The sequence below is a fragment of the Paramormyrops kingsleyae genome, chromosome 13, assembly GCF_048594095.1.
Source record: "Paramormyrops kingsleyae isolate MSU_618 chromosome 13, PKINGS_0.4, whole genome shotgun sequence".
NCBI classification, from domain to species: Eukaryota; Metazoa; Chordata; class Actinopteri; order Osteoglossiformes; family Mormyridae; genus Paramormyrops; species Paramormyrops kingsleyae.
Genome location: NC_132809.1, coordinates 7,461,864 through 7,480,478, shown reverse-complemented (window position 1 = coordinate 7,480,478; position 18,615 = coordinate 7,461,864). Strand labels below are relative to the sequence as shown.

The 18,615-nt window shown below is 40.3% G+C and overlaps 1 protein-coding gene across 1 annotated transcript; it reads left to right on the top strand.

The window, feature by feature from the left end:
* The first annotated feature begins 3,193 nt into the window (after positions 1–3,193).
* Positions 3,194–13,339, top strand: LOC111858175 (72 kDa type IV collagenase-like). The gene is made up of 13 exons (XM_023839710.2): positions 3,194–3,504; positions 4,669–4,895; positions 5,880–6,028; positions 6,462–6,590; positions 6,861–7,034; positions 7,689–7,862; positions 9,018–9,191; positions 9,543–9,698; positions 9,844–9,970; positions 11,161–11,297; positions 11,377–11,536; positions 11,801–11,910; positions 12,520–13,339. Exons 1-13 carry the CDS (start codon positions 3,352–3,354, stop codon positions 12,621–12,623), a joined length of 1,974 nt encoding a protein of 657 aa, XP_023695478.1. The 5' UTR covers positions 3,194–3,351; the 3' UTR covers positions 12,624–13,339.
* Positions 13,340–18,615: the final 5,276 nt, after the last annotated feature.

The window sequence follows — 18,615 nt, the reverse complement described above, 5'->3', positions numbered from 1 at the left end:
GCGCCTACCACCAAACAGCAGAACAAGAAAAGTGACGGATAACTATGCAATATGAATTTATTTTTATAAACATCCATGAAATCTGGTTTTAACCTGCCATTAAAACAAGATTAACTCTCAACCCGGGTTCCTTGTTACAGGTTCCAAGAAAGGAGAGGTGATACAGTGAGTTTTAGTGGCCACTCTACTGTCCCCCATTTCTTCCCGCCAATAACTTTTTTTTTTTAATCCGGAAAATGTTTATCACTTGAAGAAATAGCACACTATCTGGTGCTCAGATGATAAGTCCACCAGGCCAAAACCTTGCTCTACGACAAGCCTGGACCGAAGGATGCGGTAAGACAGTTCCGGTCCTGCTCAATACCCTGCACTGTCCGTAAAAGACAGAACGTCCCTTTGCCCCGATGGAAATGGGCCACTTCTTTTAGCTTCTAGACATTCCTCTGGATTTCAGGCATGATGCAGAACTGTGGATTTGCTTACTGACCGGGAAAGCACATAAACTGTGACAGTCGTGTTAACGGTTATATTTGGGTTGCAGTCAAAGATTTAACTCAAACTCGAGTGCAAGTTTTGCACAGTTAAAGCAGAAGAACGTCTAACTTAGCTCAAAGGTCACAGCTGTAACACAACGAACGAATTCAGGCCCGACATGCAGTTTATTACTGACAGGGAACAGGAAATAAATGAAATTTTCTATTTTAAAAAAGCCCATATTGAGGCATATTAAGAATTTACAGTACTAGTCTATCCAAGAAGCTAGATTGGTGATTGAAGCATGTCTTCTGTCAATAGAGAGGAGATTTGGATTTAAGATCAAAATTCATATTGAACCCAAATGCTTAAGAATTCTGCATGGAGCAGATGTGCTTTGATTCGTGCAAGTCATGGAAATCACATCAAATGAATAGATTAAAGGCAGTTGGTAAAACATAGATCAGCAGAGAACTGAATCTCCCAGTTCTGTTTGGCTTTTGAGTTGCTGTGTTCAGTGACAGGAGAAAATGTATTTTTCAAAGAAATCTCTCACCTCCTTTGTGAAAGTATAACATCTATATCATGATAAAATTACAATATTACAAACTAGTGTATGCATTTATAACAGAAATCTGTTAATTTATCTGTAGGCATCAATATTTCCTGTTCAATAAAATTAGATATAAAATCAACAAGTTACCTTCTTTACTTGAATAATTTGAACAAAGAATTATTTAAATTATTGGTTTCTTTTATTTTTTGTATTTTTTCCTGAATTGGTTTTTCCTTCCTTTACCAAATTGCGCTGACATTTTCTGATGTAAGAAAGACTTCCGCATTAAGTTTAATGCCAACCAAGCTTAATCTAAAGCCTTGGTTGTTATTGTGTAAGAATGTGACAGCATTCTGAATAAACCCAGTGCAGGACTCTGAGGCAAGGCAAATTCACCATCAGCGCACACAGAGTAAATCAACCCAAACAATCCAGTCCACAAACAAGCACTAGGCCTTGATACAGATGGTATGCATCACTAGTGACACTTTCTCTAAGATTACCTACTGATTAGACTTGGGAAGTACCAAGGCTTCCACTGTAAATAAAAAAATCTAAGTTATTCTTTGCCAAGCTGCAGTGCATTATATTGCCAGGTACTAAGACAGATTCCAGTTCAAAGATCTGCATCGGAGGCATATGCTTTATAGTCAAAATTAAGCATTAAACTATAAGTAAACAATCAAAATATACAGTTTGGCAACTGTAAGACACAAACAAGTATACCAACCTGAAACACAAAGCAATGCTACTAAGTCACAATTGTCAACACAAAAATTCAGGCTGTTTACAGAAACCTAAGTGGAAAAAAAACAATTTACATGCAAATCAAAATTCACGATTTCAATCTCTTCATGACTGTTTCTCTGTAACTATACATTTATTCCCAGACAGACATTTACTTAGCACGAATCAGCTTTACAAAACTCAGTGTTTGTATTTGCAATAAGTGTAGATGTACCATTTAATCACACCTCAGGAATGATGAAAGATGATGCTGTGTCGTTCAGTGGACTTGATAGCATGTATCAGAGCATGAAATACATCCCCACTTTAAAATGACAGGGCCAAGGATTCATATGCTAATGCATATTACATTCGCAGCAATCTCCCGCTACATACAACCTACTGTACTATATAAACAGTATATTAAAACATTCTGTCCCAAAGCGTGCATTTTTTTTTTTTTGGAAATTCAGCTTTAGTCTCAATAAAATCAGAATACAAATCTTGCTCAATTAATCGATTAAATAGGTATCCAATAAAGCAACAATAACTATTATTATTAGCATTCAAATTACATTTTAAAAATAGGGTTTAAAATTAATAAATAGGTGACCTTTAAAAATCACTAAGGACATCGGTGATCATCAGCAACCAATGAAAATCTTTCCCCAGTCTTCTCTGCTTCGTTATTTTAATCTGATTTTTAATCCGTTTTTAATCCTCTAACACAACTGTAATTCACAGAGGAACCGCCAGATGTCCACCTTTTCCTTCCAAAAAACTTTCCAACTTTTTTTTTGGCTTCTCGTCTTATCCAGTAAAAATTGGACGAGAAGTGCCCTAATAAGCCCAAATTATTAAACCTAATTATTTAACATTATTGAAATGTAATGATACAAGACAGCCACTGACTCATTGTCAAAATATGCACTGCAATAAAGTATCTTTGAAAATAGAACAGTGAAATAATTTCAAGACAGCACTCTGCATTTTCATCATCAATTACATTTTTAAAAGGTTTGAATATTAGTACATGCAGCATTCCAAATTAAATTTCTTACGTGTATTTTAACAATTAGGTCAATTTCACAAAAAAAAAATGCATTTTAAAGGCGGTTATTCAGTGCTCAGTAGCATCTTATCTGATCTGACATTTTATCAATTATTTCGCTTAAGACTTTTGGCCTATGCAATACATGTATTTTAGTTATCTTCTAGGTAGATGATGCTTCACTTTGACTTGTTTTATTTAGGAAAAATGTGTTTACAAAGCCTCAAGCCTTGTAAACGTGAAATTACACTTGGCGATGTGTAAATCACAATGGTGATTATAGTTCTGGCTGTTTCACAACTACCTAAAGGTAAAAATATGATGGTAAACAGACAAAAGGAATGCGACCATGCCTCCGTCTCGTATTTCATTCAGTAAATTTCGCAGGATGTGGAGGCTGCGCAGTCCGACCACTCTGGAAAAACAGTGAGGAGGCTGCGCTTCACAAGTGAAGTATCGCAGAAAAATAACAGCAGAGATCAGAGTATACATTATATACTAAATATCGCAGTTTTGCATACCGGGCAACTTCAACCGGACAAAGATGAAGTGTGAGACTGTCTTCCGTCCCAGGCATCTCCTGAAAGTGTTTTTGGTACAGTTAATCGTCTTCCAGCAAACTTCAGCTGCGCCTTCGCCAATAATAAAGTTTCCTGGAGATGATAGTAACCCACGGGCAGACAAAGAAGTAGCGCTGGTAAGTTTATCGCTCATGAGTGTGCGCATATTTGGGAAAACATGTACAGTTGTTTTTGGATATATGCAGTGCGACACTATAGATATTGTCCTGGCAGCAATGACACGTTACAAATATTTATTTGTGTTCATTAAAACGCATGCAGATGTCAGCCCTGTCAGAAGTGAACTCTTCGTAAACTATTGTGGTGTACGTGCTTAAAATTACGAAACTATTCCGAAACAAATGGATATTGTCATATTAATCTGTGTTTATTCAACATGTCAAAAATGTTTTTTTTTTGTGCGTTGTACGGTAATATGTAAAGAGGGGTTATGTAGTTCTCCGATTCTATTATATTACCAATAACACTACAGTTGCAGTTGATCCAGATAATGAGGGTAGCATCTGAACTCTTTTTGTAAGGCCATGTTTTTTTTCAGTTGATTCTCCATCGCAGTTTTAGTCAGTGTTATGACCCCATCTAGGAAAAAGCTGATATACAGCAAACAGAATACAATGCAGGTTGTAACATCAGTCAAAATGATGTAGCATAACTTATTAATAAGCAATAAAAGTAGCAAGCCATAACATAACAAATGTACTCGTTAGAAGTTTACATTGTTGGAAATGCATCCTCCTTGTTGCATCATTGATGTTATTAAACCTGAAGTTGAACGCAATTAGCACACATATTTTTGAATCTAGCTAACTTGTTCCTATTAACATGTGGTTTACAAGCTTGGTGAATTAACAGTTGTTTGGCAACCAGTGTGTATTTGTTTGGTTGTCTGGATACAAGAGATTACTCCTAAGCCATAGGTCTGATTTTCACTTCTAATTCTTACAATATTAATTCAGATAAGGTGCAAATGAGTCGTTTTATCCTGAGACAGGAAACTGAATATTTCACAATGCAAACATTACTAAAACAATGTTCTCTCTTTGTAATTTCAAGATACATCTAAAGGGTAAACTAGGAAGGTTACATTACTGATATTGATTATTAAAAACACCCTGTGTGCCTTGTATAGCAGAAAATTAACACTGAACAGAATAACATATAACAAAACAGTTATAAGCCATTATAACTTCCTTTCATAACCAGACTTCCTTTCATGTTGCTGCCTGTGTCCATCCTGTTCAGTGTCCACAGCTCTAAGTCTGGTTTGTTTCTCCTCAAAGCGCTACCTGAACAGATTCTACGGATGCCCAAAAGACAGATGCAACCTCATGGTGCTGAAAGACACACTGAAGAAAATGCAGAAGTTCTTCTTTCTGCAAGAGACCGGTGAGATAGACCAGAAAACTTTGGAAATCATGAAGAAACCTCGTTGTGGGGTGCCAGATGTGGCCAATTACAACTTCTTCCCAAGAAAGCCGAAGTGGGGAAAGAATGGAGTAACCTACAGGTAGGAATACGGATCGAAAAGAATATTATTATTTTAACTTGATAGATGATTCTTCTGGGGGTGGTATTGCAGTGGTTACCACTTTTGCCTCATGCCTCTAGGACTACGGTTTGAGTCTCTGCCATGGCTCCATGTGTATGGAGTTTTGCATGTTTTCCCTGTGTCATCATGGGGTTTCCCCCACAGTCCACAAACATGCTGAGGTTAACTGGAATTCCCAAATTGCCCATAGGTGTGCATATGTGTGTGAATGTGTCCGGTGATGGGTTGGTGCCCCATCCTGGGTTGTTCCCTGCCTTGCACCTATAGCTTCCAGAGTAGGTTCCAGACCCCCCGCAAAGCTGACTAGGACAAGTGGTTACAGAAAATGGATGGATGGATGGACAAACATGATTCTTCCAAAATCGCATCCTGCCAGTGCAAAAAGAACAAACAACATACAATGTGTTTTCCTTGGAAACGACTTCCGAAAATGTACAGATTGTGCTGTTGTTTTTTCTTATTTTTGTTATTTGCCAACTCTATACTATGCAGACATTTTGTGTATTATGTGGTCTGCTAAGGAACAGCATGACTAATGTATTTCTGAAAAGAAAAACATGCCAGCTCACAAAAATGTACCTCAGTGAGAAGCAAATATGAGAGAAACCAAAGTGTGCAACAACACAAGCCACTGAACATTTATAAAAGCTTTGAAACAGATGACTCAGGCAGTGAAAATAAAGAGCAGTTAGCCAATCTGTCTCAGACCAAAGAGGAAAAAGTATCTGGCTCAGTCTCTACACATTAACTGTTGTTTTAAGTGTATTCAGACTCACGTTGTCATACAGTATATGCTCATATTAATCCTCCCTTCATTTATTTCAGAATTGAGATACTGTCGTATAGATGCTCTTTTCCAAAACCAGTACATGTTGAGTAATTCTATAAACCATTAAAGTGTGTTCATTAGTGACCATAATGGAAATGCAACCTACCCTGCAGGATTTTAGGATACACACCAGACCTGGATCAGGAGACCATAGATGACGCCTTTTTCAGAGCATTCAAAGTATGGAGTGATGTCACCCCACTGAAATTCACGCGCATCATGGATGGAGAGGCTGACATAATGATCAACTTTGGCCGCAACGGTATCGCCTCCACTTTTAGAACAAATTAGATGCACCAGCATGATGTTTGGACTTCCATGGAATCTGTGATTAGAGTCTTGGACAAAAGGAAGAACAGGAATTTTCTGTCGATGATGGTCAATAATCCAGTGTAAAATTGATGTTAAATGCAAACACAACATTGCATGCTGGGGGGGGGGGGGTGTTTGCTGTGGCTGTTCAAGCCCCCAAAAAACAGACCACACAATAAGAAAGCATTTTCTTACATTGTCCCTTGTTACTGTATGAATCCTCTAATGTTAAACAGGATAGTTTTCCTTGGCAGTAGTCTATGTGAGTTCAAATACATCATACAAAGGACTACAGATAATGTCTGTGGGCTTCAGTAAGATCGGGCATTATTTTGGAGGTTAAAAAAGCTAGCAGTGCCAACAGTTTGTGATCCCGCCTACAGAGCACGGTGACGGGTATCCCTTTGATGGAAAAGATGGCCTTCTGGCACACGCTTTCGCCCCTGGCCCCGGCATTGGGGGTGACTCCCATTTCGACGATGATGAACAATGGACACTGGGAGACGGGCAAGGTATCCAATCCATTTAACCATCACGCTGAAGACAGTCTTGAAGTACTTTTTACAGATCACTCCAGGTTTACCTGATAAATAGCAGATTCAGGATCTACTATATCTGTCACATTTGAGGATCTGTTTAAATACATGGTAACCCCAGAGTACATTCATATACACGTATACTATGTAGAATGATTTATTTGCTTTTATCAATGCCTGGATGAATACTGGTTTACTAACTGGACTCATCCCTCTCCCCGCCGTCTCTCGATGGCTCGTCTTTAGTTGTGAAGGTGAAGTTCGGAAATGCTGATGGTGAGTTCTGCAAGTTTCCCTTCCTCTTCATGGGCAAGGAGTACACAAGCTGCACAGACCAAGGCCGCGACGATGGCTTCCTCTGGTGCTCCACAACCTACAACTTCGACGAGGATGGGAAATACGGCTTTTGTCCCCATGAATGTGAGTATACCTGGGACTCCAGGCACTACTCTGTTAATATGTAGTTGACATTACAATGTTTTGCCCAAGCTTTAAAGTGATACTAACCTAAAGGAACTGTTTTGATGTAAATACCCATACCTTTTTTTAAAAAAATGTTGTGTTCATGTAAGAATCACACTGGGATGCGAAACAAGGTCACATTAAGTAAAAGAAATCATTCTTTTCTCTACTGTTTGGAGTCTTTTAAATGTAGAAATTAAGATGGAAAGAATCTTCCAGTAAAGCCACTGAATTGTACATATAAATGGTGATTCAGATTTCAGGGCTGGAATTCAGATACACACAACAAACACTTAGACAAGAAAAACACTGCGCTGGATTTTTAATTTGATTTAAATATTACGACACTATGAGGAAATGGGCTGCATAGTCGTGGTCAGTACTAAGGGCCAGACTATGGTAGTATGACTTAGGATGTAATATTTTATTTTTTTCTGTTGTTCTTATTCTTTATAGGGAAATGGAAAGATTGAAGAATAAGAATTTCCATGCGAGTTACAAATTAGCTAACAGTGTAATTCAGCAGATCAGCTGCAATTAATCCTGTTTAAGACAGTATGGAGGCAGGAACGCCCTGAGGGACCTTCTCTTCGGTGTGCCTATGTCTTGCAGTGTTGTTCACCCTGGGGGGGAATGGCGATGGAGCACCCTGCAAGTTCCCTTTCATGTTCCAGGGGACGAAGTATGAAGACTGTACCACAGCAGGTCGGGATGACGGGTATCGCTGGTGTGCCACTACCGAGGACTACGATCGCGACAAGTCTTACGGCTTCTGTCCAGTAACCGGTAGGCTGGGAGCAATCTGCTCTTCCTGATTCACAGGTTATCCTGCCATTCAAAGGCAAAACAACATAACTGCATATTTTATTAATTCTGAAGTTATGACTGATATCGGGTTTCTAATGGTACTTTTCCACTGCTACGAAGAACCAAGCTGTACCTGAGCTGTACCGCAAATTGGCAGTTTTACATTGTAAAGTATGAGACTAGTACCCAAGGCGTACCCCTGCTGACATGGCCCTGCTTACTAGAAGGGCCAAAAGCGTGATCAAACTGAACCAGTTGCATCATCACCTTCTGATTGGTCAAATGCATATAGATACCAGTGTTCTGCACATGGATTATCTGAAGGAAAAAGAGTATATTCTATATATTATTTGTAATATTGCACATTGTGATGTATTGATGCATTCCTGGTAACCCGGAACTTGAAAATTTCCAACCTCCGACTTAAAAAAGTACTATATAACAGCTGAAAGGAATGGATTCATAATGCAAATTTGCACTAGCGAATGCTAATTCCACTAGCATTTGCTGCTAACATAACACGGCGATTCTCTCAGATGTGCTAGAAAATAAAAGTAGAAAAAGCACATAGTAAATCATTATGTACAACGTGTGAACAATAACGCATCTCTACGGTTTTATGTTACTGTTGTTCTCCAGCAGCGCCTTTACCATACTCACCCTTTTACAGTGGAAAACTGAAACAAGCTGGAACTGCACTGTAACTAGTCTCTTTTTGCAGTTTGACTTGGGTATGGTTCAGATCCTATATGCCAGTGAAGAAGTGCCATCAGGCTTTGTTTGATCCCCTGACAAAATATTTTATTTCAACTATGCCTGATTATGTAGAAAACAGTATCATCAACCTACCTGCTACACATACAGGTGGACAGTCATCAAACTTTGAAGCCCTTTTTCTCAGTTTCACTGTCAGTGTAGTTACTGGGATTCGTCTTTGTAGTGCAGTAGTGTCCCTGAAACTGGCATATGAAAAAACGCAAATAAACTTTCTTGCGTTCCTAACCCTGTAGCAGCTCCTGAGGACCCAACCCACAGCTATTCTGGAAACCATTATTCTGCCCTCTAATGTGCTGCTTCACCTTAAAAGCAAACACTAAGTCCGTTATGCACAAAGTGCCCTGTTGGTCTGTGCAGCCATGTCGACCGTTGGCGGGAACTCAGAAGGGGCTCCCTGCACGTTCCCCTTCACCTTCCTGGGGAACAGCTATGACAGATGCACGTCTGAGGGCCGCAGCGACGGGAAGGTGTGGTGCGCCACCACGCAGAGCTACGACGACGACCGAAAGTGGGGCTTCTGTCCCGATCAAGGTAGACCTTTACATTTTATTTATTCACCAGATGCTTTTATCAAAAATTACATACAGTTTTGCAAAAAGTAGGGTCAGACAGTCCCTGAAGCAATTTGGGGTTAAGGGTCTTGCTCGAGGGCCCAAAGGTGAAATCACTCTGCTAACCCTGGGATATGAACCAGCGACCTTCTGATTGCGAGCACAACACATAGAAGATGAACCTTCCGCTCTGCCAAGCTTAGACTGACTGACATGTTCATCCACTGCATGTGCAAAAACTGCAGTGTACCTCTGGCTTTCATCAATGTTTCTGCAGGTTTGTGTGTATGCATGTAAGCAAACGTGTTTCTGTCTGTCCTCAATGCTGCAGGCTACAGTCTTTTCCTGGTGGCGGCCCATGAGTTCGGTCATGCCCTGGGACTGGAGCACTCCCAAGACCCTGGTGCTCTAATGGCCCCCATCTACACCTACACCAAGCATTTCCGCCTATCCAGCGATGACATCCAAGGCATCCAGGAGCTCTATGGTTCGAACGGTCAAAGTGTAGTAGATGCTTCTGTTGTAGCCTTGTTTGAGATTATTACCCTGATAACTCTACCAAGATGAACATACAACATCCTGGGGTGGCACCCAGCCTTCACGCAGTTAAAAAGTGTTCTCTTTCACCTCAGGTGTCCCAACAGACAAACCCCTCCCACCTACCCAAGGTCCCATAACTCCCATGGACTTTTGCACAGAAGATATCATCTTTGATGCAGTGGCCCAACTCAGAGGGGAAACTTTCTTCTTTAAGGACAGGTAACCAAGCTAAAGGCATAAAGACATGATCACATGATCAATACCGCTTAAAATAGAGGCGTATGAAATGAGGGACTGGTGCATTTTTTAATTCATTACTCTCTCTCTGATTTTTGCCTCATCATCAAAGTTCTAAACTAAACTCAGCCCAGCTGTGTGGGTGCCGTTTGGGTCTAGCATCCAAAGCAAACAGCTCTGTGAGCCTGGCCATCAAAAGGCAGTAGTCATGCTGTCCAGCCAGTCACGCACAAACCCTGCTTGTTCAGTCTCCGCCTTTAAATAAGTGCCTGAAATTTTTATATTCTTCATATGTCCGATTTCCTTGATTTCTGAATACTCGCCATCCAGAGTTTCACTCATCTGAGTCTGAAAAACAAGAAGCCAATTCTTCTATTTCCAAACAACATTTTTTGCTTTCACTATTCCCCGTCTCCCTGAAATCCAAATGACTTTCGGTCTTTTAATAGTATGTGAACTATATGACTGCCTTATTGGATTTTAGGTAAGATAAGATAAGATAAGATAAGATAAGAAGAACTTTATTTATCCCGAGGGAAATTCTTTTGTCATACACATGCTCAGTGCAGTAAGAGAGACAGAGATATACATACAATATAAGAAATAGGAATATATATACAGTATCTAAGAAATAAGAAATACAATATATACAATAAGAATGTTAGTTTACAATAATATACAATAGGATAGTGCAAAAATAATATCAAGTGGCTCGAAGTAGTAACGATGTATGTATCCTGAGAAAATAAATAGCTTATCTGTAAATATAAATAGCTTATCTTAAATAAATTGCTTATCTGTATTGAGTAATGAGGAATCTGTAGACTCAAAATTCTCTCTTTGGAAGAAAGACTTCTCACTTCAGAATTTATGCCATAAATGTAAATGTGACATTTTCATTTTTATCCAAATTTTGGCCTATAATGGGATCCCTGTTAAAAGTGGACATCACTGTCCATGAGCAGATGTGTTTATTTTCAATATCAGGTATTAGATTTGAGGAAGAGTAAGGGACATGAAGAAGATAATGACGACACAAGGCTCTATACATAATGTCACCCAACCTCGTTGCTCTAAAAGCACAGTTCTACAGCTGTTAGAGTCAAACATGCATGGTGGTTCTTCAAATCTGGCCTTCTGGATCTCTCCCAACACCCCCTTCCGTCTTGCAGATTCATATTCAGATCTGCCAACTTCAGGGCCAAGGCCAATGGGCCGATGTTGGTCGCCACATTCTGGAGCGAGCTGCCGGAGAAGATAGATGCTGCTTACGAGAACCCATTGGAGGAGAAGTCTGTGTTCTTCTCAGGTAACACACATTTACCGCTTCAAGGACACAATATGCCTGGAAACTGCTCTTGATCACCAAAACTGTCTGCTACTCGCAGGGAAGGAGATGTGGGTGTACTCAGCCAGCACACTGGAGAGGGGGTACCCCAAGAGGATCTCGTCCATGGGCCTACCAGCAGACCTGCAGCGTCTCGATGCTGCCTACTCATTCAGCAAGAACAAAAAAACCTACTTATTTGCAGGAGATAAATACTGGAGGTAGATGAAGTATTCTGCATTCCCTCTTCTAAACACCTCTTACCTCTTCACTTTCCTCTCTAGAATTACTGTCTTTATCCTTCAAGACAACTTCTGTTATTGCCTGGTATATATAATGATGTAACAGTTAACACAATAGCTTAGTTAGCATTACATGGGCTCTAACTTGGTCGATTATTTGGCTTGGTAGAAGACTGCTGTATGTTCTGTAATTTTGCACCTTAAGTGGGAACACACTCTGTGTGTTATTTATGACCTTCACAGGTACAACGAGGCAAAGAAAAAGATGGACCCTGGGTTCCCCAAGCTTATTGCGGACTCCTGGGGTGGTATCCCTGATAACCTGGATGCAGCCTTCAGTCTGAATGGAAATGGTAGGCAGAACTGGCTGGGCTATCAATGGGGGGTGGCATGCAGAGCCTGAGCGGAGGTATGAATTCCTGAGGTTAATAAAATGGCACCAACCATTTCAATGGCTTGCTCTCACATGCTTGAAGATGACACAACTCCACTGTACTGTCCTGCTGTCAGGGAACCAGAAAGTAACGACAACTAACTGATGTTTAAGTGTATAAGTACACAAAGTTCTGAGGTTTTACCATCCCTTTCCTGTGCTAGGCCTCCACCTCACACTACGTACAGCTACTCACCAACCTCAGCAAATGTTTCATAGAGCATGCCTGTGCTCGCTCACAAAGCCCCTTCTGTTGGCTTGCTAATTAACCAGCACCAGGCATGCTGGTAGGGGCCGCTATGCCGGCAGTACGTGATTAGATCTTTTTACTCACATTACCTATACTATTGCCCTCTCCTCCAGGCACTATGCTAACACTACGGTCACATGTGCAACAATAAAAAAAATTTAGTGCGCATTAAACAGACGTCTTGTGGAATTCCTTCAGAGTGAGTCAGAGCCACTGGGAACATGTTTGTGTTACGGCCACAGATCTTCACAGCACAGGGGCCCGTCATGTCGTTTGCAGGGTACAGCTACTTCTTCAAAGACAAGCACTATCTCAAGCTGGATGACAAGAGCCTCAAGATCGTTAAAGTCGGCGAAATCAAGACGGACTGGCTGGGCTGCTGAGCAGTGCAATTGTGCCTCCCCCAAGCTCCCCCCTCCTGGGTGACCTCTTGGAAAGGTCACTGCGGTGTATGCCTAAGACTGGTTACGATATGTACTTATACTTTGAAGTTCCAGATTATACTGGTTTGCTGTACAGGCCAATCGTCCCATAGCTTTATGCGTTTAAACTATTGGAAAGAGAACTGAATCTGAAGATTATTGCATATAATTTAGCAGGTTTGACTCTCATAAACAGAATTGCTCTGTCATTTTATTTTTAGATTCTAAGTCCTTGCCAGTAAAATTACACAGACCCCATGTAAACAGTGTAAACAACACCATTTGCAATGTGGCATAAAGGCTCTGAATTTCACTGGGATTAAGCACGTTCATGGTGGTCCAGCGCTGCATTGTGACTGTGTCCAGAACACCGGTGCTTGGAACTATGGAACTGTTGAAAAATATTTTCCAAAGAAGTGTTGTGATCTGTATCATGGTATTATCAAATCTGTATGTATCTCCTTTGGAAAATCATCCAGGTCAAGGGCACGGGTTGCCTGAAAGTTATATATAGTATTTCACATGATGGAGTCATGACAAAATATACCATTAAAGTATTGTTTAATAGTCATTTGTATTATAGTTGTTCCTATTTGTTTATTTTTTTTGCATTTGCATTTTTACAGTATGCAATATTTTTGGTAATACTTAAAAAAATAAAATCAGTTTGATGACCATTTCTTATATCTGACTGGCATTTATGTTATCCATTAAGCTGATTTGAAACTTGTCATAGTGCACCACTCTGCAAAAAAAATGGGTGTACCTGCAAGGACTGCAGCGTAAAAATTTTGGCAAAGAATATAAAATTCATAATAACTACTTAACAGATGTTACTGTGTTTGAAAGTAAACCAAAAACAAGGTGATTTAGCCAGGCACATAATATACACGAGAGTAAACTATCAACATCAAAGGTGTTTCAATGATAACTTAATGTTTCTAGAATTTCATTCTATTCTAGAGAAGATGAGCCTTCATGAATTCTGTCAAGTGAACTGGTGTGACAATCAGCCATTTATATAAAATGACAACAAAACCCAGGAAGAAATGCATCCCTTGGGCCAGTAAAGCCTGCCCCCAGGCAGCAATCTCAGCAGGGTCAAATCCAGCCCCAGCTCCTAGTGCAGGCAGTCTGTATGTTTGCTTGGGTTTCCTCCAGGTACCACCTGCCTCCCACACTCCACAGTCACATATTTCAGATTAATTGCTGTCTCAAAACAGCCCTTAGCATATGATTATGTGTCTATTCAGTGTCCATCTCATGCAACCCTTTTTTCAATATGCATTTATTTTGAATAAAATGATAGGTATTATTATATATGTAATATGTCATTGCAAAGTTATGTTAATGAAATAAATGGATAACAGTTTTATCTGTATAAAGGAAGCTAGCATGTTTAAATGAACTCATTTAGAAAACTGGACAATCTTAACTCTTGTGGTCTGCATAGCATTGTCTTAAATATTACTGAAGCCTTAAATCTGGTAAAAAAAAATGAATGTGGAAGGGTTCCCTTTTTCATTTTATTTTGATGCAGTTAATTTGGCACTGAAACACTTTTAAAACATTGAGTCAATGCTGACATCTACTGGTTAGTAATTAGTATTTACCACTGGAATGATAATCATGAAAAGAATTTAAGATATTAAAATAAACTAAATGATCTTTAACATATATGTAGAATTTCAAACATATGCAAGTATATACATCTGAGAGAGACAGTTTAGACAGCAGTACAGGCACAGGCTGGCCTGACTTTCATGTTTCTTCATGACCAGCAGGTGGCAGCAATTATCTACCTTTTGAAAGGTATCAGCAGCATCTTTGCTATGTACATGGAATTTGTCTTGGTGAATTTGGTCTTGTATACAATTGAAAAGAATGCAGAGCAAGATCACCAAACCAACACGGTAATCACAAGGTAAGCATTAAAACTTAGGATTAATTATACATGTGTGTCTGTAAGTGTGTGGTGTAGTAAGGGGATCCCCTCTTTTATTCTGTCTAGTACCAGGATGGACCCCCATAGGACTCAGTATCTGGAAGCATAAAATGAAAATCCAAGATAGCACAGTATTTTCCAATTGTTTTGGGCCAACATGAAGGATTACCCCATACAGAATAATAATAATACCTGACATAAGTAAGTCACTCAGATGAGTGAATTATAATGCTGCCTCAGTAATGTGATAACATTATCAGATGATAAACCACCAAAATGAATTCTTCCAGATAGTCTCAATCTGTTAACCAAAAAACAGGCAATTATTTAACTCATCAGTGGCACTCATCACCTTGCTCGCACTATACACTTCAACCTATAAGAGCCACGGAAATCTTAAAAGCCAAAGCTGTTTCTACCAAACACTGCAGCTGTTTCAACATTTCCACAGACATCCCCTGACACCTGATCTGAATAGCCCGTGATCTATTCTTGTGAGATAATAAAAGATCAGATCAATGGAGGCTTGGGGGCTACTGCTGAGTGGAGGAAAAAAAGCCCCCGAACAGGTGCGCAGCATCTGCGCAGATCAGCGGCACAAAACATCTCAGGATCCTGAGAAGACTGGGAGACATAAACCACTCAGAGCATCTTATTATTGCTCGAGAGAGCTTTGCAGGTCACCCTACCCATCCTAATGGTGAATGATGACTCCAGCCACTGAAATCATTTCTGGTCCCCCACCTGGCTGAGATTAAATCAATGTTTCCCAAACTGGTCCTAGCGGACCCCCAGACAGTCGATGTTCTTGCTAGGAGCTGGGAGGGAGCAAAAATGTGGACTATCAGCTTGTTCCCAAGGACTGGGTTGAAAAACACTGGTTTAAGTAACTAAAATTATACTTTATTTGCCATTTTCACAAGTATGAGTGAAGTATGAGGTACACTGGAACGCTCCTTTTTGCATATCCCATCTTGCTCTCCTTTGAGATATACACACGAAAATATATCTCCTTCGAGATATACACACAAACATTTATATTCACACAGCTAAGAATGAAGCCTGGGGTCTAAGCACAAGGTCAGGCCATTTATCTGGCACCGCCGGATCATTGCAGGGTTAAGGGCCCAACGGACATGTCATTATACTACGGAGGATGGGATTCGAACTGGTGACCTTCCGATCAATGACACAGAGAAGGTAATGCTAATTAACTGACAATCTGCGTTCCATGCAAACTGGCCAAAGTTAAGGGCCATTAAAAACAAACTTTAATGCACTGCTATAATCCGTACTCCCCCCATCTGTGGGTAAGAACATCTGAAGGTGTATTTTCATAACAGCCGTAGCATTTGCATAAATCTGTATTGCCCAGATCAGCAGTTTTAAATGGCAAACAACAGAAGCACAGGTTTGAGAAGATTAACACACCAGGCCTGACTGAGCTTTTTTTGGTGCTTATGACAGGAGGGGGGAGGCATCAATCTAAGAAGAGTCAGGTGACTATAATTGTACGTATTATTTGTGCCACCTGTCCCATTGTTTGTCTATGTTTTGCCAGTAATTCTGGATCAAGTATGGATCAGTTTCCCCTGTTGTAACACAAAGTTGGCACAAGGTGTTTCTGTGCTTATACTTCCCTCATAGCACAATTTCACAAACAATCCACAGAAGGAGTCTGCATTATATATAGCACTTTATATACACAACTAACACATGATGACTTCACTCCGCAAGAGATTAATACTTCAGATACTGTCAAAGAAAAACAGTCTAGAACACGACTGATAACTCTAGCCACACTTAAATCTAACCCCGATCTGCAACTGGATCTTGGACTTTGTCATTGATAGACTACAGGTGGTGAGGATGGGAGGCAGGGTCTCTGCTGAGCTCACAATCAGCACATGAACACCACAGGGTTGTTGCCTCAGCCCTAAACTATACACCCTGTACACTCACAACTGTGTGCCCACCCAGGACAACACTACCATCATCAAGTACGCAAATGATACAACCATCCTAAGGCCTCATCAAGGATGGGGACAAGTCAGATTACAGGGAGCTGGTCAACTACATCCTTGCCTATGGTGAAGAAAATGACTTTATCTTCAACATAGACAAGATCGAGGAATTAATTATGGACTTCAGGAGGAAACCCTTTGCAGCCTCTCATTATCAAAGGAACTGAGGTGGTGAGAGCTGACAGTTACAAGTTTCTTGGTCTTCATGTGACATGAAACCTGAGCTGGGCCAAAAACACTGCTGCTATAGCGAAAAGGCCCAGAAGCAGCTTTACTTCATCAGGCTGCTAAGGAAGGCAAGACTTAGCCATCACCTCCTCACCCCGGCTTACAGAGGACTTACAGAGAGTATCCTCACAAATGGCATCACTGTCTGCTTTTGGGAATACCACTCAGGCAGAGAGAAAGGCTCCCCAAAGAGTCAGGAATACTGCAGAGGGAATCATAGGAGCCAACCTCCCATCCAGGGTCACACTCTACACACAACGCTGCAGGAAAAAAAGCGCAGAGCATCCTCAGGTACCCAGACCATCCAGCACACACTCTGCTCAGGCATAAACGCTCAGCATATAACCTGAGACACTGCAGGCTGGACAGTATCATCACACACGAAGCACGGTTTTATAACAGCTTCTTTCCAGCCACAGTCAGATTGATGACTAAAGATATAACAGAAGGGGAAAATATGCCTACATAACCTCAGATGTTCAATATTTCTTAAAGCAATGTTGGTTTACAATGTCGGTGTTTTACTATAGCATTAAAATGCAATAATCTCAGATGTGCAAAACTTTTAAATGAAAATCTGTGTTTCATTCTGTTGTTTTTCTTTTTCTTTTTATTGTATCCTACAATGTTTTCTTAGTTGTCTTGTGCCCTTACTTATCCTGGCTTTTACTTATTTTTCTTCTTTACTTCTGACTCCGAGACCTTCGCACAAAATTGTGCCCGTACTGTCTGTGCATGTACATATGACAAATAAATCTCTTGAATCTTGAATCTAAAACATAGCAATTCCAAATTACAGCCAAGCTCTACCCAGTACAGAACAAATGTTTTTGTCCAAATGCACCTTATATAATAAATCTCTAATGGAAACAATTTAATGCAAACCAGACACACCAGGTACCAACATGAAATCGCAATACGATGGGCTAAAACATCCATTTGTCCATTTTAGGGCTAGTTAAACACCGGGGAGTGTTGGGGCCTCAGCCGGTTTTTCACACTCTCTAGCCCAACAGAATTATTTTCATTTTACTAAAATTACTCTTAAAAACACCGGCTTTATATAAATGTTGTTACTTGCTACTGTACTAGGTACACAAGGGTAATCATCACCAGTGGGAGTCCTTAGTCGGAAGTGAAGCCTGCTTTTGTTGGCCTTAATATTACATGGCGTATGTTGAATAACAAAAAGGTAACAACTACTGGCAACAAGCCTGTAGCTAATGTTCCAATTAGATTAGATCAGATTAGTGATGAAATAAGTAGTAAACACAATCAACCTGCTTACTTTCGTCGTGATATTTCCACATACTTCCGAGACGCTAAGTTGCTTTCGATGGCATTTTCACGGAGTTTTGTGGCCCTCAGGAGACAGCTGGCACTCTCCTCACCTCCCACGCACCTTCAGTCTCGCGGGGACCTGTGGCACGCGGCTAGTTTGGCGCCCCCTGGCATGAACGCCGATTATACCCCATGACAGGCCGGAGGTATTGCAATTAATAATTGTTAATAACTGCATGTGAAAAAAGTTCAAATAAATAATTATCCCCACCCCCCTGCCACCACCACTCTTTTAAAATTCTCTAGCTATCTCAGAGTCATTTACAAAAAGATTTGATTTAATGTTATCCTTACAGGTCTACTAAGTAAGGCATTTCAACCGACTTGGAATTAGATGGTTCGTTGCTAAGCACATATACATGAAAATACATTTATTTTTCCTTTCTATCCCCAAACGTCGGTTAGTGAAAATAAA